The following is a 24,229-nucleotide window of genomic DNA, read 5'->3' as shown; positions in this document are numbered from 1 at the left end:
TTTGGTTTTAAAATCTCAAGTGACAGAATAAATATTCAAAGCATGATGTAGTGTCTCTGTGTGCTCCCCGCAAAATCTGTCATTACATTTAGGCCTGGTATTCATGTGCTTTTTATTAGAAAATGTCAATGAATATTTTTTAAAAAATTGTTTAAATTAATACTGAAGTCTTTTTCTTCCTTTCCTCCCCCTGCAACTTATAATTCAATTTTATCATGATGACCACTTTGTTTTTCACCCACTTATCTCTTAATACCTGCAAGGATAAAGATTTTGTTTTCAGGATTATAGTGTAGAACTGTTCATTTCTTGTAGGCTGCAGTGATGGAGTCAGAGATGAATACTTCCACATTCAAAGGTTCAGTGATATAAACTATTCCATACTCCAACCAGAGGTGAAGATTCATCTTACCGCTCTTCGAAATGACTATTGTAAGTTATTGCTTAGATCATGAATTGAAAAGTTGAAATGACAAAATGTATTCTGTGCTCTGGCATAAACTTGAAATTTTATTCTGGAAGAACCAGATGGCCTTGTGCCTCATGCTTAAATGGTGTACCATCAAAATATGGTTAATATAGTGGTTTTTTTCATTGTGGAATTTTCATGTTCAGGAATGGGTATTGTTGGTCTTGGTGAGGCACAAGAACTACACATTATGTTTTACTGTATTAGAATGAAGTGTATACTACCAAACGTAAAATAGATAGCTAGTGGGAAGTAGATGCATAGCACAAGGAGATCAGCTAGGTGGTTTGTGACCACCTAGAGGGGTGGGATAGGGAGGGTGGGATAGGGAGGGTGGGAGGGAGGGAGACGCAAGAGGGAAGAGATATGGGAATATATGTATATGTATAACTGATTCACTTTGTTATAAAGCAGAAACTAACAAGCCATTGTAAAGCAACTATACTCCAATAAAGATGTTAAAAAAAAAAGAATGAAGTGTATAAATGGTGGCCTGTTCTTATTCTTATATATTATTTATTTATTTATTTATTTACACTCACAACTTTTATTTTTTATTAAAATTTTTTTTTATTGGAATATAGTTGATTTACAATGTTGTGTTAGTTTCAGGTGTAGAGCAAAGTGAATCTGTTATACATATACATATATTCATTCTTTTTGCTTATATTTTAAACATGGATAAATCTTGACAAACAACCACATTGGCTCTTTGTCTCTAGCTTCTTCTTATGTCACTAGCTTGTGATCTAGTTGGGAAGATGGGACTAACCCACTTTGACCTGCTACCAACATGCCAATGTAGAGTATAAATAATAAATTGTGGGGTTTAAGGAGTTATAAGGACTATAAGTAGTTTGCTGATCTTTGGATTTGTTCAGAAAGGTTTTGTGGAGACATTCAGACTTGAGATGGATCTTAAAAGATGAGTAGGACTTGGAGGAGTGGAAGAGAGATGATAGAGCATCTTCAGTGGTGTTAGCAGCATGAACAAAGGCAGGATGTTGGTAATTCATGGTAATTAATGGCAATGAAGAGGATACACTGGGGACTAGTGAATAGGAGGTGGATGCAGATTATGGATATATTTCAAATCCTGATGTAGATTTTTAGATTTGTTGTGGGAATTCTCAACTAGGGGAAATATCAAAGGAAAATTCATGGCAGAGTATGCAGAATGCATTTAGCAGGAGAGCTACCAAAAAGTAAGGGACTGTTTTCTCTCCATGAGGAAAACTATATGGGAAGAGGGACAAGTTTAAGATTATTCCACATTTTGAAGCAGGGGAAGGATGGTGTCACTGAGAAGACAAGTTAGCAGGAGAAGTCATGTGAGGAGGGAAGATTATTCTTGCAATATTACACTTGAAGAGGCAGTGAGATATACAAGATTTTCTGGCAGGTTATTAGAAATGAGGTTTGTAGTTGAAAGAGGGGAAAGGCTAGAGTGTAGGTCAGATGAGTATGATTGAAGTTGAGAGCCCTGGTGAGCTCTCCTGGTGAGGGAGAAAGGAGCAGAGGGAAGAGGTCTGCTTCTCGGGAGCATTCACAGAGAGGAATGAGCAGGAAAAAGCAAAATCATTAAAGGGAACAGTTCTCCTACTATTCTCCTCCTATACCTCTAAGAGAATTTATTGCCATGACTAATAAAAATTGAAGAATTCATTTCAATAGATGTTTAAAAAGTACAACACTCATGTTAAAAAAAAGCAAACAAAAACCTTTTGTGCCTATTTCCTCTTCAGGCCATAACCCCTTTTGTCTCCTCCCTTTGACAGCAAAACTTGTCAAAAGATGTCTATATTCACAATTTCTTATTTCTCTCCCCATTGTCTTTGAATCTGCTTTAGTCAGTTCTTAAATCTCACCATTCCATTGAAACTGCCCTTCCAAACATCACCCAAAACTCTTCATTTCTAAATCCAGCAGTCACTTCTTGGAGCTCATTTACTTAATTCTATCAGCCACATTGGAGACAGTTGGTCACTCCCTCCTGCTTGATATTGCACTGTCTTGGTTTGCCTCCTAGCTTTCTGTTCACTCTTTCTTAGTCTTTTTTTTGCTGGTTTCTCTTCCTCTTCTGTCTCTCTGCCTCCTAAATTTTGGAATGCACCAAGTCTCATTCCTTGGACATCTTTTCTTTTTGACTTCTATTCTATTTTAGTTGATCTATTGGCTTTCTGGCTATATCTCCTTGTATTATGTTTTTAGTTGTAGCTCTAGGGATTGCAATGCAATCTAAACTTTCTCAGTCTACTTAGAATTACTGTTGCATATTTCACACAATATGTAAAAATCTTGCAGTCATATGTGTCTCCCCAGCCCCCAACTTTTTTGGGAGAGTTACTTTAGTTGTCTATGTTTTAAATCTACATGCATTGAAAACTCCACCATCGTTAAGTTTTACTTTAAAAAGCCATACGTATTTGTGTTTTAAATATTTTAAGAGAGAAAAAATTGTCCTTTGTATTTACCCAAATATTTACCAATTACAACATTCTCCTTCATTCCTGAAGAAATTTCCCTCTTATATAATTTCCCTCTTATATAATTTCCTTTCAGTCAAAAGCTTCTGTTAGTATTTCTTGCAGATCAGGTCTGTTGGTAAAGACTTCTCTTACCCTTATCATGGTATTTTTGCTTGATGTAGAATTCCGGGTTGTCAGATGTATTTTTTCAGCACTTTAAAGATGTTCCACTGACTTCTGGCCTCTATGGTTTCTGGTGAGAACTCCTTTGAAACCTTGCTCTCTTGCTTCCAAGACCTGACTCCAATTACACATATGTTAGATCTGTGGATATTATCCCACAAATCCCTGAGGTTCTGTCCATTTCTTTAACACTTTTTCCCCTCCATATTCTTTATTTTATTTAATTAATTTATTTTTTAAATGTTTTTATTGGAGTATAACTGCTTTACAATGGTGTGTTAGTTTCTGCTTTATAACAAAGTGAATCAGTTATACATATACATATATCCCCATATCTCTTCCCTCTTGCATCTCCCTCCCTCCCACCCTCCCTATCCCACCCTTCTAGCTGGTCACAAAGCACCGAGCTGATCTCCCTGTGCTATGCGACTGCTTCCCACTAGCTATCTATTTTACATTTCCTCCATGTTCTTTAGATTGGATAATTTGAGCTTTCCCTGCACTTACAAGATTTGGGGTTAGGCTGAGATGTGTGTGGGTTTATACACTCACAATTAGAGGATGCCTTTCTGTGGCTCCCCTCCCATCCCTCCCAGGCTTTCTCCTCACACTTTGGCCATTTCAGCCTCCTTTCTCTGGTTTCTTTGACTAGCGACATGGTGGGCTTTCTGTCAGAGTTTGAGCTGTTGGTGTTACTCCATGATTGGGGCCCACCCTCAGGGTAAAGCCGTGTGAAGAAAAAAATGGAAAACTCACCCCTGGGCAGGTTGCTTCTCCAAGTTTTCACTCCCTTACTTGGTTTACCTGCTTTTGCTGATTTTCCAGAGTTCTCAGGTATTTGTTTTTTGAATTTTGTTCAGAGTTTGTAGTTTGCATCAGTGGGAAGGATGAGTTATAGGGGATTAGGCTGCTCTAGTGAAACTGGTGTGCTTCATAGTTTTGTACTGATATGTGTCAATCAGGATAGGAGTTTCTGTCTTATAAGAAATAAGATAGGGTACAGTTTAGTATGTGGTCATACAAATATGGTTTCTCTGAGCAGTCATATGATTTTTATAGAGTAAGATAGAGAATACTACTAAGAACTTCTAGATATCATAAATAAGCCAGAGATCACCTCTTCTAGATATACTGTAATTGGGTTGCCTTTTGATTAGCAATGACGGTGTAATCTCCCATATGTATATTCTAGGTCTGAGGATGTCTCCATAAGAATTACATGCTTTTAAATTTTAGTGATCTGTTAGATGAAATCCATTTATATTTAAAATGGTAGATGAAACTGCCAAGTTTTCTAAATGCCTCTAAGTAAGTATATAAGAGCATAAATGGTAAGTGTTATTGCTTATTACACTGTGTATCTTGATACAAGATTCTATTCCAGCTTTCATTTTTGAACTTCTCATGGTCTGCTTGGATCCATGATTCTGTTTTCCAGCCGACCATAGGGAAGTTATCAATCTTTCTCCTCTACCTATAAATAAAGTTATTTGAAAATATTTTTATTTGGCTGTATAATCACCCTAATTTGAAATGCTTTTCTTATAGATCTGAATATCCTAGACTGGAACTTGCATAATCTTGTTGCTATAGCCCTTGGATCTTCTGTATACATCTGGAATGGGGATAATCACAATAGGATTGAAAATATAGACTTAAGTGTCACTTGTAACTATATATCTTCTGTGTCCTGGACAAAAGAGGGAACCTGCCTGGCAGTTGGCACCAGCGAGGGAGAAGTGCAAGTACTGGTCAGCTTTTTCTTTCTCATAATGTGTTCTGTATAGTTGCTAGATAACTGAGATTGACTTTTAATAACATCTTATTATAAAATAAAGAAACTATAGTAGATGTGGTACTTGAAGCTATGAGGAGTAAGAGGATATACCATTTTGGGTCTTTTCTGAATGGTGTTTAATGAGGATGTAGGGATACTCTGCTTAGTTTTTTCACACAAGCTTTCTTTCTGTCACATTTCCTTTTTCCCCCTCCGTTCTTTCTCTCGGACTAAAGTTGGACTTAGGAGATCCCCAGTTTTAGGACTTTGGAGAGAAGAAAACAACCTTCCAGTCTTCCTTTCTCACCTTAAGCCGTGATCAGGAGTAGAGTTACTTAAAATGAGTGAATTTTTTTTCTAATAGGCTCTCTGAAATGGGAGCTTATCAAGTTTCCATCAATCTATCTAATTTCTCATGTACCATTATTGTTATTGTTGTTTATTAGCAATAGTGTAAACAATATCGCTCAGGTGTTCAATGACTTTGGAGGGCCACAGATGGCTCTACTGTTTTCTCATCTCTGTAATGATACTGGATACTATGAGGGTTATGTCATGATTTCTTCTTATGCCAAAGTTCTCATTCCTAATATGGGTCAGAATATCATTGATAGCTGGCAGAAAAGGAGTCTCTTAGCAGTAAATAGAATTCCTGACTTTACAAAGTGTCTAGGCACTCAAATTTTATTTGTTGATAACTATAGGTGAATTTCCAGGTTTGGAATTCCCACAGTTTGAAGGAACTAGGAGTGTCATAGTGATTCTCAACCCTTTGCAGCCCATTGACTTTACCTGGAGAACTTTAAAATAAATGCCATATCCCCAGGCTCTTACTCCCACCATTAAATCAGAATGGCTAGCACCCATAGCCTGCTCCCTCAATGATCCTAACATGCAGACAGCATTGGAAACTGCTAACTAGGGTTAGAAGTGCCGAACTTTCACTTAGCCTAAGGACTGGCTATATCAACACTAGTTGGCTATCAGGCCTTTGAGAAGACCGTGGGTTGTGAAAATGCTACATAACCATGCTTGTTCATTTTTTTCAGTTATGGGATGTGGTCACTAAAAAGCAACAGAGAAATATGCTTGGTCATTTGTCAGTAGTTGGGGCTCTAAGCTGGAATAACTACATCCTTAGCAGGTGAGTAGTGTCTTACTGGAACCAATTATATTTGCATCACCAATTGACTATGGGTGCTGAGTGAACAGAACTGCAATATTTAAAACCAAAACCAAAGTAAAACAAAGCAGACATGATTAGTAACAGTTATGATTCTACCTGTCAGGTATTCAGACCTGGTGCTATAAGCGGTCCAGTGGCCGCGTGTACCATGGTGGCTCTGTGCCTAAAGCATGTACTCATACTGAGATGTGACGTTCAGGATTCATTAGATTGTTCAGATAAAATGTAAAACTCTGTTTAAGCAAAAAGTTTCTCTGTACCAAGTAATACCTACTAGAGGGATATTTTTTTGAAATGGGTATTTATTGATATCAGTATCACTAATTTGGAATATGTTAAGCTTTCTGGGGGGCACATTTCCAATTCACAGACCCACAGAGGTTAGAGCTGGAAGGAACCTCATAGATTAACCAGTTCAGTGATTCTCAGACTTGAGAGTGTGTCAGAGTCCCTGGAGGGCTCCTCAAAACCCAGATTGCTGCTCTCACTCTGGGAATTTCTGATTCAGTAGGTCTGAGGTGTGCTGATAATATGCATTTCTGATTTCCCAAGTGATGCTGACACTTTATCACTTTTGAGAACTACTGATTTAGTCATCTAACTGCTTCTTTTTGACCAGGAACGTTAAGCGACTTGTCCCTGTGAGCCTACATAATTGGTCTAAATACGTATTTAATAACAGTCATTCATCTTCATACTGTATTTCTTAAAGTAGATTTAAATTTAAATAAAATTTGAAGCCTTTTACAATTTCTTTAAGTAGCACAGATGTAAATTTGATATTTTAATACCTTGTGATTATAGGCCAGACTTAAAACTACTTAAGCAAATTGCTCTTATAGAGACCTAAATATTTACCCTGTGAAGTTGTTGTACTCTGGTCAATTCTATACTTGAGTTCCTTTTACAATCTATTTACATTGCTTAAGTTTAGTTTCATTATCCATGAGGAACATGAACAAACATTTTCTTATAATCATAGCAGCTAACATTTTAGAATACTCTGTGCCAGGCAATGTGCTAACTCTTTAGGTGTGTAATCACATTTTAATCCCTGCAATGACATTATAAAGTGGTTTATATCCCCCCACCCTCTTTTTCCAAGGAGTAAACTGAGACACCAGCCTGAGGTCACATGGTTAACGTAAGGGGAAGAGTCAGGCTTCGAACCAGGTGGTCTGGCCACAGAGTCCATACTGTTCATCAAAATGCTATCTGGGCTGTGCCTAAGTAGTTTTTAAAAATCTGATACTGCACTTTGAGAAACTTCAGAAATAATTGTAGGCAGTTATTTACTTTCTCCTTGGAGAAAATTAGTCCAGAAAGAATTCATTATCTTTGTGAGACAGGACCCTTATCATCATTTGGATCCAAATCACTGAGAGTGGAGACATTATCCAGTGATTTTGAATCATATTGCAGTTTGCTGTGACATTCAGATAGTTTTATATTCTTTTTGGATATTAGTAGCATGAGCAAACTAATAGTAGATCTGTAGATTAATAGAAAAAGGAAATAATACATTTTTATGTCTAACACATATATCATACACATATGCCATTTCATTAAGATAATATGAAATATTCTGAATTCCAGAAAAGTAATATTTCCTGGGTTCAGTACATAAACTACTATCTGGGAAGATATGATAATCTTCTAAATTTATTTTTTCCATGCCTGCATTAAAGCCATTAAAGTTAAAGCCATTAACTTTAAAGCATCATATTAAAGCCATTAGAGTTATCTATCAAAATATATCTTTTAAATATCCAGTTTTGAAACTCTGCCAAGCAAATCTATTTCACTTGTGGGAAGAATCACCCAGGCAGAATACTCCATCCTTATTAACTCAAGAAATGTCTATGTTTTGAATCTGCCCGAAGGGGTCTTTCAGGAGTTTGAACAATACTTTCTTTCATGTTATGCTTATGCAGCATTAGGGCTCAAGTTTTCTGTCCTAAACCTGCCCCTTTACCTCTGGGCAGTGGGTCGAGACTGGGCCGTGTTTATCATCACGATGTTCGGGTAGCCCAGCACCATGTTGGAATTCTTCACCACAAGCAAGCTGTGTGTGCCCTGAAGTGGTCGCCGGGTGGCAGGCTGCTTTCCAGTGGCTGTAGTGACGGACTGCTGACTATATGGCCCCATGATCCAGGTGTGAATGCACAGGGTCACCCGCTAAACGTCATACCCCAACCTACAGCAGTCAAGGTAATAAATCCAACAGTTTTGAAAGGTGTGCTTGCGCTGGAGGTTAGTTAAGCATGGGGCATCTGGTGTAAAGTTAGTTAACATATAGTTTTGCTGAAGTGACAAGACAAAAGATCTGCAGAGAGCTGTTTCCTGGAAAGAGCTGCTTACATTCTTCGATGTCTTATCAGAAATACATTGAATTGAACTAAGGGTTTCTGGAGACCTGGGCAAGCCAAACCTTGTGGCAGCTACTACCTGGGGAATCATAAGAACAGTCACTAGTGTAAATACTTTCACACTCACCACCGACTAGCCAACTAGTATAGCAGGAGCAGCAGCAGACTCAGAGGTTGACGTCTGTGTGATTTCTCTCATGATGGAGATTCTAGTTTTGCCAAAACAGCTTGTTTATAGTAAAAGCTAACTGGAAGTAGGGTATTGAAGAAAATGATTGCTAATAAACACAGAGATACTCTCTAAAAAACATAAAAATATTCTATGATGAAACTGGGGTCCCTGGGCTCAGGAGAATTTCTCAGCCTTTTCAAATTGTATGCAAAATTTTGTGTTTACTGAAATAGCCCTCTTATCCAGCCCAGTCAGGGGTGTAGCTGAATGGTTATTTAAAAAAGACTACTAAGGTAGGTAACCATAAGATATGATACATATATATTGCAAATATTTTATTTCAACTGAAAATTAAATTGTACATTTATTCACAATACAAGGTCAAGGTCTTTACTTTGAAGGTAGGTTGACTGATTAGAGTTCTTCACTGTCTTTCTTATATGAACTACAACCATATTTCATTGTTTACGTTTTCTATTTATGGTATTTATTCTGGTTATCTATTGTTATGTAACAAATTACCCTAAAACCTAGTGGCTTAACACAACGATTATTTTATTATCTCTTATGGTTTCTGGGGGTCAGACTTTGGGAAGGGCTCTTCTCAGCAGTTCTGGCTCAGGGTCTGTCATGGGGTTGTAGTCAGACAGTGACTGAAGCTAAAAGTGCTGGGAGCTGGCGCAGCTGTTGGCTGGCTAGTCATCCTTCCCTCTTCATGTGGTCTCAGAGCTTCTCCACATTGGGTCACTTTGAGCTTCCTCACAACATGGCAGTCTTAAGAGAGTTGGACTTTGTGGCTCAGGGCAACAGGGCCAGTGCTTCAGAGAACAAGGTGAAAGCGGCATCACCTTTTATAACTAATTCCACAAGTCACGCGGTGACACTGTTGGTGCATTCTGTTGTTTGTAAGCCAGTCACAGCCCTCCCAGATTCAAAGGGAGTAGAATGAGATTCCACATATTGATGGAGGATGTTGGTAAAGGGTATGTGGGATGGGAGATTAATTTTTAACTCCAATTAAGCTTAAACTCAGGATAAGATTAATGTACTCATTTGATGCTGGTGTTATAAAAAGTTACAACTATTTGAAACCTATATCAGCACTTCTGAAGCTTGGAATTTACCTAAAAAAATAATATATGAGAAACAAAAGACATATGCCAGAATGTATTTATTATAGTATTCTTTTTTTAAATTTTTCAATTTTATTTATTTTTTATACAGCAGTTTCTTATTAGTCATCAATTTTATACACATCAGTGTATACATGTCAATCCCAATCTCCCAATTCATGACACCCCCCCACCCCCAATTTCCCCCCTTGGTGTCCTTACGTTTGTTCTCTACATCTGTGTCTCTATTTCTGCCCTGCAAACCAGTTCATCTGTACCATTTTTCTAGGTTCCACATAAATGTGTTAATATATGATATTTGTTTTTCTCTTTCTGACTTACTTCACTCTGTATGACAGTCTCTAGATCCATCCACGTCTCCACAAATGACCCAGTTTCGTTCCTTTTTATGGCTGAGTAATATTCCATTCTATATATATACCACATCTTCTTTATCCATTCCTCTGTTGATGGGCATTTAGGTTGCTTCCATGACCTGGTTATTGTAAATAGTGCTGCAATGAAGGTTGGGGTGCATGTGTCTTTTAGAATTATGGTTTTCTCTGGGTATATGCCCAGGAGTGGGATTGCTGGGTCATATGGTACTTCTATTTTTAGTTTTTTTAAGGAACGTCCATACTGTTCTCCATAGTGGCTGTATCAATTTACATTTCCACCAACAGTCCAAGAGGGTTCTCTTTCCTCCACACCCTCTCCAGCATTTGTTGTCTGTAGATTTTCTGTTGATGGCTATTCTGACTGGTGTGAGGTGATACCTCATCATAGTTTTGATTTACATTTCTCTAATAATTAGTGACGTTGAGCAGCTTTTCATGTGCTTCTTGGCCATCTGTATGTCTTCTTTGGAGAAATGTCTATTTAGGTCTTCTGCCCATTTTGGGATTGGATTGTTTGTTTTTTTAATATTGAGCTGCATGAGCAGTTTATATATTTTGGAGGTTAATCCTTTGTCCATTGATTTGTTTGCAAATATTTTCTCCCATTCTGAGGGCTGTCTTTTCATCTCGTTTGTAGTTTCCTTTGATTTGCAAAAGCTTTTAAGTTTCATTAGGTCCCATTTGTTTATTTTTGTTTTAATTTCCGTTACTCTAGGACATGGATCAGAAAAGATCTTTCTGTAATTTATGTCAAAGAGTGTTTTTCCTATGTTTTCCTTTAAGAGTTTTATAGTGTCCGGTCTTACATTTAGGCCTCTAATCCATTTTGATTTTATTTTTGTGTATGGTGTTAGGGAGTGTTCTAATTTCATTCCTTTACATGTGGCTGTCCAGTTTTCCCAGCACCACTTATTGAAGAGGCTGTCTTTTCTCCATTGTATATCCTTGCCAACTTTGTCATAGCTTAGTTGACCATAGGTGCGTGGGTTTATCTCTGGGCTTTCTATCCTGTTCCATTTACCTATATATCTGTTTTTGTGCCAGTACCATATTGTCTTCATTACTGTAGCTTTGTAGTATAGTCTGAAGTGAGGGAGTCTGATTCCTCCAGCTCCGTTTTTTTCCCTCAAGACTGCTGTGGCAATTCGGGGTCTTTTGTGCCTCCATTCAAATTTTTTTTTTCCATACAAATTTTAAGATTTTTTTCTTCTAGTTCTGTAAAAAATACCACTGGTAATTTCATAGGGATTGCACTGAATCTGTAGATTGCTTTGGGTAATATAGTCATTTTCACAATATTGATTCTTCCAATCCAAGAACATGGTATATCTCTCCATCTGTTTGTATCATCTTTAATTTCTTTCATCAGTGTCTTATAGTTTTCTGCCTACAGGTCTTTTTTCTCCTTATGTACATTTATTCCTAGTTATTTTATTCTTTTTGTTGCAATGGGAGATGGGAGTGTTTCCTTAATTTCTCTTTTAGATATTTCATCATTAGTGTATAGGAATGCAAGAGATTTCTGTGCATTAAGTTTGTATCCTGCTACTTTACCAAATTCATTGATTAGCTCTAGTAGTTTCCTGGTAGCATCTTTAGGATTCTCTATGTATAGTATCATGTCACCTGCAAACAGTGACAGATTTACTTTTTCTTTTCTGATTTGTATTCCTTTTATTTCTTTTTCTTCTCTGATTACCATGGCTAGGACTTCCAAAACTACGTTGAATAATAGTGGCAAGAGTGGACAACTTTGTCTTCTTCCTGGTCTTAGAGGAAATGCTTTCAGTTTTTCACCATTGAGAATGATGTTTGTTGTGGGTTTGTTATATATGGCCTTTATTATGTTGAGGTAGGTTCCCTCTGTGCCCGGTTTCTGGAGAGTTTTTATCATAAATGGGTGTTGAATTTTGTCAAAAGCTTTTTATGCATCTATTGGGATGAGCATATGGTTTTTATTCTTCAATTTGTTAATATGGTGTACCACATTGATTTATTTGTGTACATTGAAGAATGCTTGTATCCCTGGGATAAATCCCACTTGATCATGGTGTATGATCCTTTTAATGTCTTATTGGATTCTGTTTGCTTGTATTTTATTGAGGATTTTTGAATCTATATTCATCAGTGATATTGGTCTGTAATTTTCTTTTTTTGTAGTATTTTTGTCTGGTTTTGGTATCAAGGTGATGGTGGCCTCATAGAATGAGTTTGGGAGTGTTCCTTTCTCTGCAATTTTTTGGAAGAGTTTGAGAAGGATGAGTGTTAGTTCTTCTCTAAATGTTTGATGGAATTCACCTGTGAAGCCATCTGGTCCTGGACTTTCGTTTGTTGGAAGATTTTAAATCACAGTTTCAATTTCATTACTTGTGATTGGTCTGTTCATATTTTCTGTTTCTTCCTGGTTCAGTCTTGGAGGGATATACCTTTCTAAGAATTTGTCCATTTCTTCCAGGTTGTCCTTTTTATTGGCATAGTGTTGCTTGTAGTAGTCTCTTAGGATGCTTTGTATTTCTGCGGTGTCCATTGTATCTTCTCCTTTTTCATTTCTAATTTTTTTGATTTGAGTCCTCTCCGTCTTTTTCGTGATGAGTCTGGCTAAAGGTTTCTCAATTTTGTTTATCTTCTCAAAGAACCATATTTTAGTTTTATTGATCTTTGCTATTGTTTTCTTTGTTTCTATTTCATTTATTTCTGCTCTGATCTTTATGATTTCTTTCCTTCTACTAACTTTGGGTTTTGTTTGTTCTTCTTTCTCTAGTTCCTTTAGGTGTAAGGTTAGATTGTTTATTTGAGATTTTTCTTGTTTCTTGAGGTGTGCTTGTATTGCTATAAACTTCCCTCTTAGAACAGTTTTTGCTGCGTCCCATAGGTTTTGGATTGTTGTATTTTCATTGTAATTTTTCTCTAGGTATATTTTGATTTCCTCTTTGTTCTTCAGTGATCTCTTGCTTATTTAGTAATGTATTGTTTAGCCTCCATGTGTTGGTGTTTTTTACGTTTTTTTCCCTGAATTGATTTCTAATCTCATAGCATTGTGGTTGGAAAAGATGCTTGATATGATTTCAATTTTCTTAAATTTACTGAGGCTTGATTTGTGACTCAAGATGTGATCTATCCTGGAGAATGTTCCGTGTGCACTTGAGAAGAAAGTGTAATCTGCTCTTTTTGGATGGAATGTCCTATAAATATCAATTAAATCTATCTGGTCTATTATGTCATTTAAAGCTTGTGTTTCCTTATTAATTTTCTGTGTGGGTGATCTGTCCATTGGTGTAAGTGAGGTGTTAAAGTCCCCCACAATTATTGTGTTACTGTCGATTTCCTCTTTTATAGATGTTAGCCGTTGCCTTATGTATTGAGGTGCACCTATGTTGGGTGCATATATATTTACAATTGTTATATCTTCTTCTTGGATTGATCCCTTGATCATTATGTAGTGTCCTTCCTTTTCTCTTGTAACATTCTTTATTTTAACGTCTATTTTATCTGTTATGAGTATTGCTACTCCAGCTTTCTTTTGATTTCCATTTGCATGGAATATCTTCTTCCATCCCCTCACTTTCAGTCTGTATGTGTCCCTAGGTCTGAAGTGGGTCTCTTGTAGACAGCATATATATGGGTGTTGTTTTTGTATCCATTCAGCAAGCCTGTGTCTTTTGGTTGGAGCATTTAATCCATTCATGTTTAAGGTAATTATCAATATGTATGTTCCTGTTACCATTTTCTTAATTGTTATGTGTTTGTTTTTGTAGGTCCTTTTCTTCTCTTGTGTTTCCCACTTAGAGAAGTTCCTTTAGCATTTGTTGTCGAGCTGGTTTGGTGTGCTGAGTTCTCTTAGCTTTTGCTTGTTCATAAAGCTTCTGATTTCTCCGTTGAATATGAATGAGATCCTTGATGGGTAGAGTAATCTTGGCTGTAGGTTATTCCCTTTCATCACTTTAAATATATTGTGCCATGTGCCACTCCCTTCTGGCTTGTAGAGTTTCTGCTGAGAAATCAGCTGTTAACCTTATGGGAGTTCCCTTGTATGTTATTTGTCGTTTTTCCCTTGTTGCTTTCAATAATTTTTCTTTGTCTTTAATTTTTGTCAGTTTGATTACTCTGTGTCTCAGCATGTTTCCCCTTGGGTTTGTGCTGCCTGGGGCTGTCTGTGCTTCCTGGACTTGGGTAGCTATTTCCTTTCCCATGTTAGGGAATTTTCGACTATAATCTCTTCAAATATTTTCTCGGGTCTTTCTCTCTCTCTTCTCCTTCTTGGACCCCTATAATGCAAATGTTGTTTAATTTTGTCCCAGAGGTCTCTTAGGCTGTCTTCATTTCTTTTCATTCTTTTCTCTGTATCCTGTTCCACAGCAGTGAATTCCACCATTCTGTCTTCCAGGTCACTTATAGGTTCTTCTGTCTCAGTTATTCTGCTGTTGATTCCTTGTAGTGTATTTTTCATTTCAGTTATTGTATGGTTCATCTCTGTTTGTTTGTTCCTTAATTCTTATAAGTGTTTGTTCCTTAATTATTCTGGGTCTTTGTTAAACATTTCTTGAATCTTCTCGATCTTTGCCTCCATTCTTTTTCCGAGGTCCTGGATCATCTTCACTATCATTATTCTGAAAAATTTTTTCTGGTTGCCTATCTCTACTTCATTTTGTTGTTTTTCTGGGGTTTTATCTTGTTCCTTCATCTGGTACATAATCCTCTGCCTTTTCATTTTGTCTATCTTTCTGTGAATTTGGTTTTGTTCCACAGGCTGCAGAATTGTAGATTTTCTTGCTTCTGCTGTCTGCCCTCTGATGGATGAGGCTATCTAAGAGGCTTGTGCAAGCTTCCTGATGGGAGGGACTGGTGGTGGGTAGAGCTGGGTGTTGCTCTGGTGGGCAGAGCTCAGTAAAACTTTAATCTGCTTGTCTGCTGATGGGTGAGGCTGGGTTCCCTCCCTGATGGTTGTTTGGCCTGAGGCAACCCAACACTGGAGCCTACCTGGCTCTTTGGTGGGGCTAATGGCCAACTCTGGGAGGGCTCATGCCAAGGAGTACTTCCCAGAACTTCTGCTGCCACTGTCCTTGTCCCCGTGGTGAGCCACAGCCACCCCCTGCCTCTACAGGAGACCCTCCAACACTAGCAGGTAGGTCTGGTTCAATCGTCACTGCTCCTTCCCCTGGGTCCCGATGCGCACACTACTTAGTGTGTGCCCTCCAAGAGTGGAGTCTCTGTGTCCCCCAGTCCTGTCAAAGTCCTGCAATCAAATCCCACTAGGCTTCAATGTCTGATTCTCTAGGAATTCCTCCTCCCATTGCCAGACCCGCAGGTTAGGAAGCCTGACCTGGGGCTCAGAACCTTCACTCCAGTGGGTTGACTTCTGTGGTATAAGTGTTCTGCAGTTTGTGAGTCACCCCCCCCAGCAGCTATGGGATTTGATTTTACTGTGATTGCGCCCCTCGTACCATCTCATTGTAGTTTCTCCTTTGTCTTTGGATGTGGGGTATATTTTTGGTGAGTTCCAATGTCTTCCTATCGATGATTGTTCATCAGTTAGTTGTGATTCCAGTGCTCTCACAAGAGGGAGTGAGCGCACATCCTTCTACTCCACCATCTTGAACCCTATTAAAGTATTCTTTATAAAAACAAACAACAAAAACACAATCCCCCCAAATCCACTTCTTTTCAAAAAACTCAGCCCAAGCCAATGCAAACCAAACCAAAATAAGATAAAAAATCAACCTGAGTCCAGAATTAGAACAAACATTAATTAGAGTATAATAACGTGATGGAATATTGTGGGATTACTAAAAATGATAATTATGAAAAATAACATGGAAAGCCATATAATGAGTGAAAACAACAGAAAAATAAAATAGTATATACATCATGCTTAGTACTTTATAAAATACTTTTACATATAGAAGATAATATGTAAAAATGAGAATAGTTGCCAGGATGATTGATAAGGATATACAGATAAATATGACTGAAATATTTGTTAAAATGTTTTTTAAGGTTACTGTTATTAGTCATTTCAATTATCAATATAAATGTATAATATTAAATTCTGTTTTTCAGAATTAACAATAATAATTTATAACTAAAGAAAAGGCAATTTTATTTTCTAAAATGTATTAAGATTTGAAATACATGAGATTTTCTTGTGTTGTGAACAAGCATGTATAGCTCTCCATTCTTTTCTATTCCCTCTCTGACCTAGAACAGGTAGACAAACCAGAGGAAGACTGTATTTTATAACCAGATGCTAGGGGCACATGTCAACTCTTCCAGCAGCAGATTTTTGCCCCAGAGGATGTGTTGAATGAAGTTTTTCAAACATATTATTGTGTGGTTTTTCTATGTTTAAAATATTTGCAATTGTTATCTAAATTTGAAGAAGGCACCAATATGTGATTTCTAGTCCCTGAGAAGTAATCTCTGGAGAGTAAAGTAGCTCTTGCCTTTGGATCAGAGGTCCTGGAAATCTGCCACAGGGACAGAGCTCTGGAGCTTCTGCTTATATGCGTGCAGCTCATTCATGATTTCACCTTCTCCAAAGCTGACCTGCCTGTGTAATTATTTGGAACTTTAAAGGCCATGGATTGGTGTCCCTGGCAGTCTGAAATCCTCGCTGTTGGAGGAGGAATGAAGGATGGACACTTACACATCCTGGACATCAATACTGAGCAGAGCATCCAGACCCCAAGCACAAACTCACAGGTAAATGTCTCTCAGGGAGTTTACCTTCATTCTGGTCTTCTAGAATCTTGTGAAAATAACTTATGATAGAGCATAGGACCCAAGCACACCTCTCTTTACCTGCTAAGTCTACAGGAATTTCAGTTCTTAAGAGTTTCTTTTTGTAAAACCTTCTTCATCTGTGAGTTGAAAGTTAATTTAACTTGTATGCCCTTTCTTTTTCATTTCCCTTCTTTCTCAGCACTGCTTTGACTGAGAAACTTGAGAGTAGTCTGACTGTTCCTGGACAGTGATCATAGCCCACTTCAGTTCATAGGTTCATTGTGCCTAAGCCTATTTGTATATTTAGTCTTTTGTTGCCTTGGGATAAACTTTCCTAGAACTAACATAATTCCTCTAATAACCTAACCCCACGTATGGACTGGAGGATAGATGTGGACAGAGCACACTGCCTAGAATCAGTTTAAAATGCATTCAGTGAATCAGAAATTGCCGTAATTCTATATTTTGGGGGTCATTATTACAGATTTGTTCCCTAGTCTGGCTACCTAAGACAAAGGAGATCGCAACTGGTCAAGGGTCTCCTAAGAATGATGTGACTGTGTGGTCCTGTCCTGCTCTGGCCAGGTCACGTGGGTTTTTTGGTAAGTAAATAGGTAAGTAAAATTCCATGTCCCTATTGCAAAGTGAGCTGCTACTGGTGGAAAAATCCATGAATGGAAGACTTTCTCCTTCTGGTTCTTTGAAGTATATATTTTATCAGAGGAAAAAGCCCTACACCCACCACACCTCTGGTGTGAGTGTTTCTGAATTTGATTGTTCGTCACTTATAACTGTCATGTCTTCTTGCATTCGTGTATGCAGTGATGATTGTGGACAGTTTTCAAAATGTGTTTCCGAACTCTGGAGTTAGCATTATGACTCATCTTACCCTATTTTGCAGAAGAACCAGCAGAGCTGAAATGTGTGGGAGATAAGGAAGTATGAAAAGGGCGAGACATTGTTGTATGTGGGGAGACCATTCCAGACTGTGAGACTCTGGGGAGCCTCTGCCCTTTCAAGGCAGACTGCTGTTCTTTGTCAGCGTAGTTCTGTAAATGTTTACTGGTTACTTCTTGAGAGCAAGACCCCATGATGGAGAACAAGACCCGGGCCTTGTCCTCAAGAACCTTAAATGCTCTTTGGTGCAATCTGAAATGTTAAAGGGGGCTTAGGGAAATAGGGAGACAGAAGTGTTGGCTAATGAAGGAACAGAGCACTGGCATCCAGTCTCTTGTAGACCTCTGATTACATATTCTATCTTCTTCCTCTTGCCACTCAACTTGTCTTCTGGTCATCCCTGGAAGTTATTTATTCAACATTTATTTATTTAGCATCTACTATGTGCCAGGCACTTTTTATGGCACTGGGAATACACAGGTGAACCAGACAGACAATATCCTTGCCCTCATGGAGCTCACACTTTTGTGGGAGCAGACAGACAAAAACCAAATATATACAATATTAGGTAGTGATAATACCATGACTCTCTTTGGAGAGTCTGAGAATGTTATTGGCCACAACAAAACACCCTTAACAGAAAGACTTCCTGCTTCTGCGGTCAGGCTGGCTGGAGCTCAGGTTAGCCTCAAAATGAGTATATATCCTTCAGCTGTTATACTGTGTGACTAGGTGAATAAAAATACAGGCACACTATGGAGAACAGTATGTAGGTTCCTTAAAAAATTAAAATAGAACTACCATACAACCCAGCAATCCCACTACTGGGCATATACCCTGAGAAAACCATAATTCAAGAAGAGTCATGTACCACAATGTTCATTGCAGCTCTATTTACAATAGCCAGGACATGGAAGCAACCTAAGTGTCCATTGACAGTTGAATGGATAAAGAAGATGTGGCACATATACACAATGGAGTATTACTCAGTCATAAGAAGAAATGAAATTGAGTTATTTGTAGTGAGGTGGATGGACCTAGAGTCTGTCATACAGAGTGAAGTAAGTCAGAAAGAGAAAAACAAATACCATATGCTAACACATATATATGGAATCTTTAAAAAAAATGGTTCTGAAGAACCTAGGGACAGGTCGGGAATAAAGACGCAGACCTACTAGAGAATGGACTTGAGGACATGGGGAGGGGGAAGGGTAAGCTGGGAAAAAGTGAGAGAGTGGCATGGACATATAAACACTACCAAATGTAAAATAGATAGCTAGTGGGAAGCAGCCGCATAGCACAGGGAGATCAGCTCGGTGCTTTGTGACCACCTAGAGGGGTAGGATAGGGAAGGTGTCAAGGAGATGCAAGAGAGAGGAAATATGGGGATATATGTATATGTATAGCTGATTCACTTTGTTATAAAGCTGAAACTAATGCGTCATTGTAAAGCAATTATACTCCAATAAAGACGTTAAAAAAAAAAAATACAGGCAGCTCTTGACAGAGCCACTTCAGTACCAGCAAGAGTGCAGGAGAAGCATGAGTTGGTCCTTTGCATATATTTAATCACAATTCACCAGACCTTTTCAGTTTAGACAAACACTTAAAATGAAGCCTCAAAACCCAGTTCTTTACAAAATTATAATTCCAGCAGCTAGATAGGTCCATCAGCTAGGTGGGAGTACTGATAGATACTTGAACCATTTGCTGATGCTTAGAATAAGGAATGTACTTAGTGCGTTTTTGTTTCTCTGTCCTTAATAAGTTATACTTTTCTAGTTTTAATGACTTGTGAATTTTTTTCATTGATATTAGAGAGCTATCCAAAGGTACATTTAACCTTTTCTCCTTCCTTTAAAATGCTTTTGGCTGGAGAAGTTGCAGTTAATTTTGAACTTTTAGACACTAATTTTCATCTCTAACTCAGTAGTTTCTGCTGTGTACGAGATTTCCCCAAAGTGTTTAGCAGGAAGATTGTTTTACAAACACACATCATGTGGTCAGATAAATTTGGAAATTCTGGGTTAAACAAGAACGGTTTTTCTTTCCTAAGAATGTCTCAAAGCCTTTGATACGTTATGTGTATTGGGAATCTCCAAGAGGAGTTACAGCATTCTCTGTTTCCCAAATTCATCTGGGAAATCTTTGTATAGGAGCATCTTGGGGTTCTTGCTTGGTGAACATGCTTCAGGGGGCACTGCCACATGGCATGGGGCTGCTGAGGTCTTCAGCTTCTATGTGTTTTTACTGTCTGTCAATGTTTCCATTGTGGGTCAAGATCAGCACTGAAAAAAAAAAAAAGAAATAGAATGGTATAGAATGGAAAAATGGAAAAGTAGGTATTATTTTGTGAATAACTTTTGTCATAGTTATCAGTACATTTGCATGTCCATGTATGGGGTCACTGCATAGAATGTAGTTTTGACAATGAGTTGTGGTCATAAAGCTGGAAAAAAGCTGTTCTAGATTGTGGTCATGCCCTTAGTAAGTCTCACCCTGTTACCCACAGTCATAATTCTCTGGGGGAAAATGTTAGTTAAAGAGGTCTCACCCACCTGACTACAGAAGAAAGATACCTTATAATTCCCCCTCTTATTCACCCCCCCCCCGGGAGTTGTAATTTCCAAGGTTTGAAACAGTGGTAGGTAACTTTCTAGTCTATAAGTGAGATCTGGCCTTTGACTGGGTTTCGTCAGTCCATTGCACATACGTCAGTATGTGGTCTCATTTATGGATGCAGCTGCATAAAGAAAACCAAACTTTGAATGCTTTCAGTGACAGTACTCTTGGCACGTGGAGATGTAAATCCTAAAAGAGGACCTTCATCTGAGATAAGGTGGCATTTCCCACTATCTAGTAAACTAAGATTGTCACTAATGTGAAAAATGTATTTCAAGAATGTTTTTGTTTCCATCCAAATGCCATATTCCTAACAAGTTCTAGAAGCAGCTCTCCATTTTTTAAGTCAAGATATTTTTCAAAGCCTGCTCTACAAAACATTTGGGATTTTTTTCCCTGTTATTCCTTTTTCCACTCTCTCTTCCTCCTTCCTCTTCATCTTAACACATCATAATAAAGAATGAAAGAGTATTTATCACTGATTATATTTATTGAATAAGTTTTTCTTTTTTAGGTTTAATTTTAAAGCACTGGTATAATGATCTATATTTTCCTAACTAAATTAAGTTGCTTTTCATTTATATGGCTCAAATTAAAAAAATTTTAATTTTTAAAAACTAATGGATACTGGCCTTCATTAGAAAAAGAGATTCTTCTTTGCGTTGGATTTGGAGCGTGGTAAACAGTTAAAGCATTGAATTGGATTCTAGTTCTGGCTCTGCCATTAATCAGCTGTGTGACCTTAAACAAATTGCTCGATATTCTTAAATTTTTTCTGCATCTGTAAAATAAGAAGACGGCATTATATCTATAAATTTAAACATTTTTAATGCACCAACATGCCTAGGGCCAATCCCATGTCTCCTTGGTGGTGTGTCTGTGCACGTGTGTATGTGTATGTGCGTGTGTGCGTTCATGAAGGAGAGCATTGGGAGTTATGTGTTTAGATGGAAAAAGCCCCAAGTATCTAAGAAATGTCTCCTTTGGGAGTGAGATAGTGTATCTGCACTCCTGGCTGTTGAGAATCTTGTGTCAGAGGACAAGATTATTTCTGAAATTCCAGCGCTCAATTGAGTTGTAAGCAGTACTCCTCCTATGAGGGGGTGGCCACCCACCTCATTTGATTTTAGTTGTGCCCCCAAATACCTACCCAGTCAAAAACATATCCAACCTCTTTTTTCCTCTCATCTTCCCAGTCCCAGCTTTCTTTCATGGAGTCAGCTTTGTGGATTTTGGCCTGAAGTTTTTGATCGTGAAAGTTACTGTTGGATTAGGATAGATTTGGAAAGTATTTTCCAAGGAACCCTAGTAGTTTGAGATGTTCAAGTCAAAAGGATTCTGGTGAAATAAGTTTCAGAAATGCTGCCTATTATAGCCTCTTCTTCCAAATATTTCTAATGCATATTAGCAGTTTTGAAATAAGGATCCTGTATAATTTTCTTAACTTGGAGCTTCCAAATTAATGTGAACATTAAAGACTCTTTTCATTTTTAATACCTATCAACCTCGTATAGAACTATTGTTCCACACAGTGTTCTTTGAGAAATGATCAGATAGATAATAGAAAGAGGGTATTGTCTTCAGAATTCCATATGAAAGACTCATGTATGTTTTGTGAGACAGATTTTTGGGTCCTTTTCCATTAAGCTGCATCAGTTTATTTGATTAGTTTTTTTTTTTTTTGCGGTACACGGGCCTCTCAACATTGTGGCCTCTCCTGTTGCGGAGCACAGGCTCCGGACACGCAGGCTCAGCGGCCATGGCTCACGGGCCCAGCTGCTCCGCAGCATGTGGAATCCTCCCAGACCGGGGCACGAACCCGCATCCCCTGCATCGGCAGGCGGACTCTCAACCACTGCACCACCAGGGAAGCCCTTGATTAGTTTCTTGAAACCAAGATCCCAAAAGGATGACTTTCAGGGAAGGATAAGAAGAGAGATAGAGTGTGTGGTAGGAGCACAGCCATGGTAATCCCTGGGTGTTGGTGGGTTAGAGAAGATAGAACTAATAATGGTATAAGGCATGAGGGGTGTGGTAAGCTAAAAACTGGTCCACGTCAAAGCTATCCACGTCAAATCCCAGAAACCTGTGAGTGTGACTTTATTTGGTGAAAGGGTCTTTGCAGATGTAATTAAGTTGAAGATTTTGAGATGAGATCATTCTGGATTATCAAGATGGGCCCTAAATGTAATGCCAAGTGTCCTTATAAGAGGCACACAGAGAACAGACACACAGAATCAGAGATGATGTGCCCACAGAAGCAGCGATTAGAGTGATGTGGCTACAATTTGGGGATGGCCAATGACTGCCAGAAAGTAGAAGAGGCAGGGAATAGAATCTCCCCTGCTTGCCAAATCCTTGATTTTGGAATTCTGGTCTGTGAGAGAATAAATTTCCGTTGTCTTTAGCTGTGCAGTTTGTGGTAATTTATTACAGCAGCCTTAGGGAACCAAAACAAGGGGGAAGAGCTCTGAAGGGCAACAGTGAAGCAAAACCTTAGCCACTTTAGGGTGTTACCCAGAGCCCTCCCTGACTGGTGTTTTCCATGGCAAAGGCGCAGTGGGAGCGCCAGCCCTGAATGTGGCAGGGGTTTGGAGAAGCCCTTTATCCTGGATGGGATTCCTGGCCCCAGCTTAGGTTGCTTCCCTGTCCTCAGCAACAGCCCTTGACATGTGGAACGTGAGCTGCCTGTCCTTCTTCCCACAGGCCACCGAGGCAGAGTGCTGCACCTGGCTTTGAGTCCAGACCAGACCCGGGTTTTTTCTGCCGCAGCTGATGGCACGGCCTGTGTGTGGAATTGCTGCTAGTCACTCAGCCCCTCTCAGCTTCAGCTTCCTGATTTCTATGTGAGAATAATGATGTTGGCCTTGCCTTCTCCATGGTGTTGTCATGAGGCTCAAACAAGATGACGTGCTTTTCCTGAGGTGAATGCCTGTTCTCCCGACCTTCCTTCTCAGGTTACTTCACTTGCTCTGCTTCGTTCCATTGCATTTCCCAGACACCGTCTCTGACTCTATGCTTCTCTCTCTGATTTCCCCCTCCTCTTCCCCTTTTCTTCTTCTTCTCTCTCTGTCTTTTCCTCGTTAGAGGTGCATTTTCACTGCTATAGTCACAAGACTATCTACAGCAAAGATTTCTAAACGCTTCTTTGTCACTCGGCTTTTCTCCCAAGCTCCAGCCTCATACTTGTCTGTCTCTGGATATTTCTTTTCTGAGATACTTTTTTGTCTTTAGCTCAAACTCAATACATTAAAAACACAACTTATTCACTTGAAAAACATTGATTAAAGTGCTACTCTATGTTAAGCATGCGTATTATTTCCTCTCAAAAAGAGGACTTCTGTGGGACTCCCTTTTCTCTTATCATGGTGTCATCTTTATCCTGGTCCTCCCATTACTCAGGGAGCCTCCTGGTTGTTCAGTTTGCCCCTTGTTCTCTGTTTGTTGTTTTACCCTTGTAATGTCCTGCATACCTGATGACCAGTTTGTAGTAATTGCCTTCTAACTGGCTTCCTGTCTTTATTCTTCATGGGTCTCCACATTACTGCTAGGTTACATTTCTAAAAGCATCGTGCTGGTCCTCCCGTCCCCTGCTCATAGACTCTCAATGACTCCCATGACCTAACCCCCCAGGCCTCCACCTCGGAGTCCTGAGCCCAGAACCTGAAGTTGGGGACCTGTACCAGTTATGGCTCTGCCATAAACTTGCTGAGTGACCTTGGGTATGTCACAACATTTGCAAGAATAGGAATTTGGATTTGATAGCTGCTAAGGTTTCTTCAAGCTTGATCAGGCCACTGTTCTATCTTTTTTTTTGGGGGGTACGCGGGCCTCTCACTGTTGTGGCCTCTCCCGT

At 38.8% G+C, this 24,229-nt stretch overlaps 1 protein-coding gene across 1 annotated transcript in view; it reads left to right on the top strand.

The window, feature by feature from the left end:
- The window catches only part of CDC20B (cell division cycle 20B), a 62,474-nt gene extending 39,294 nt beyond the window's left edge, over positions 1-23,180 (top strand). The window contains exons 6-12 of the mRNA XM_030843214.2: positions 316-432; positions 4,669-4,865; positions 5,947-6,041; positions 8,069-8,294; positions 16,708-16,833; positions 17,339-17,456; positions 23,080-23,180. Coding sequence (XP_030699074.1) covers positions 316-432; positions 4,669-4,865; positions 5,947-6,041; positions 8,069-8,294; positions 16,708-16,833; positions 17,339-17,456; positions 23,080-23,180 — 980 coding nt within the window. The remainder of the gene's footprint in view (positions 1-315; positions 433-4,668; positions 4,866-5,946; positions 6,042-8,068; positions 8,295-16,707; positions 16,834-17,338; positions 17,457-23,079) is intronic.
- Positions 23,181-24,229: the final 1,049 nt, after the last annotated feature.

The sequence above is a fragment of the Globicephala melas genome, chromosome 3, assembly GCF_963455315.2.
Source record: "Globicephala melas chromosome 3, mGloMel1.2, whole genome shotgun sequence".
NCBI lineage: Eukaryota > Metazoa > Chordata > Mammalia > Artiodactyla > Delphinidae > Globicephala > Globicephala melas.
This window is presented reverse-complemented; position numbering and strand designations above follow the sequence as displayed.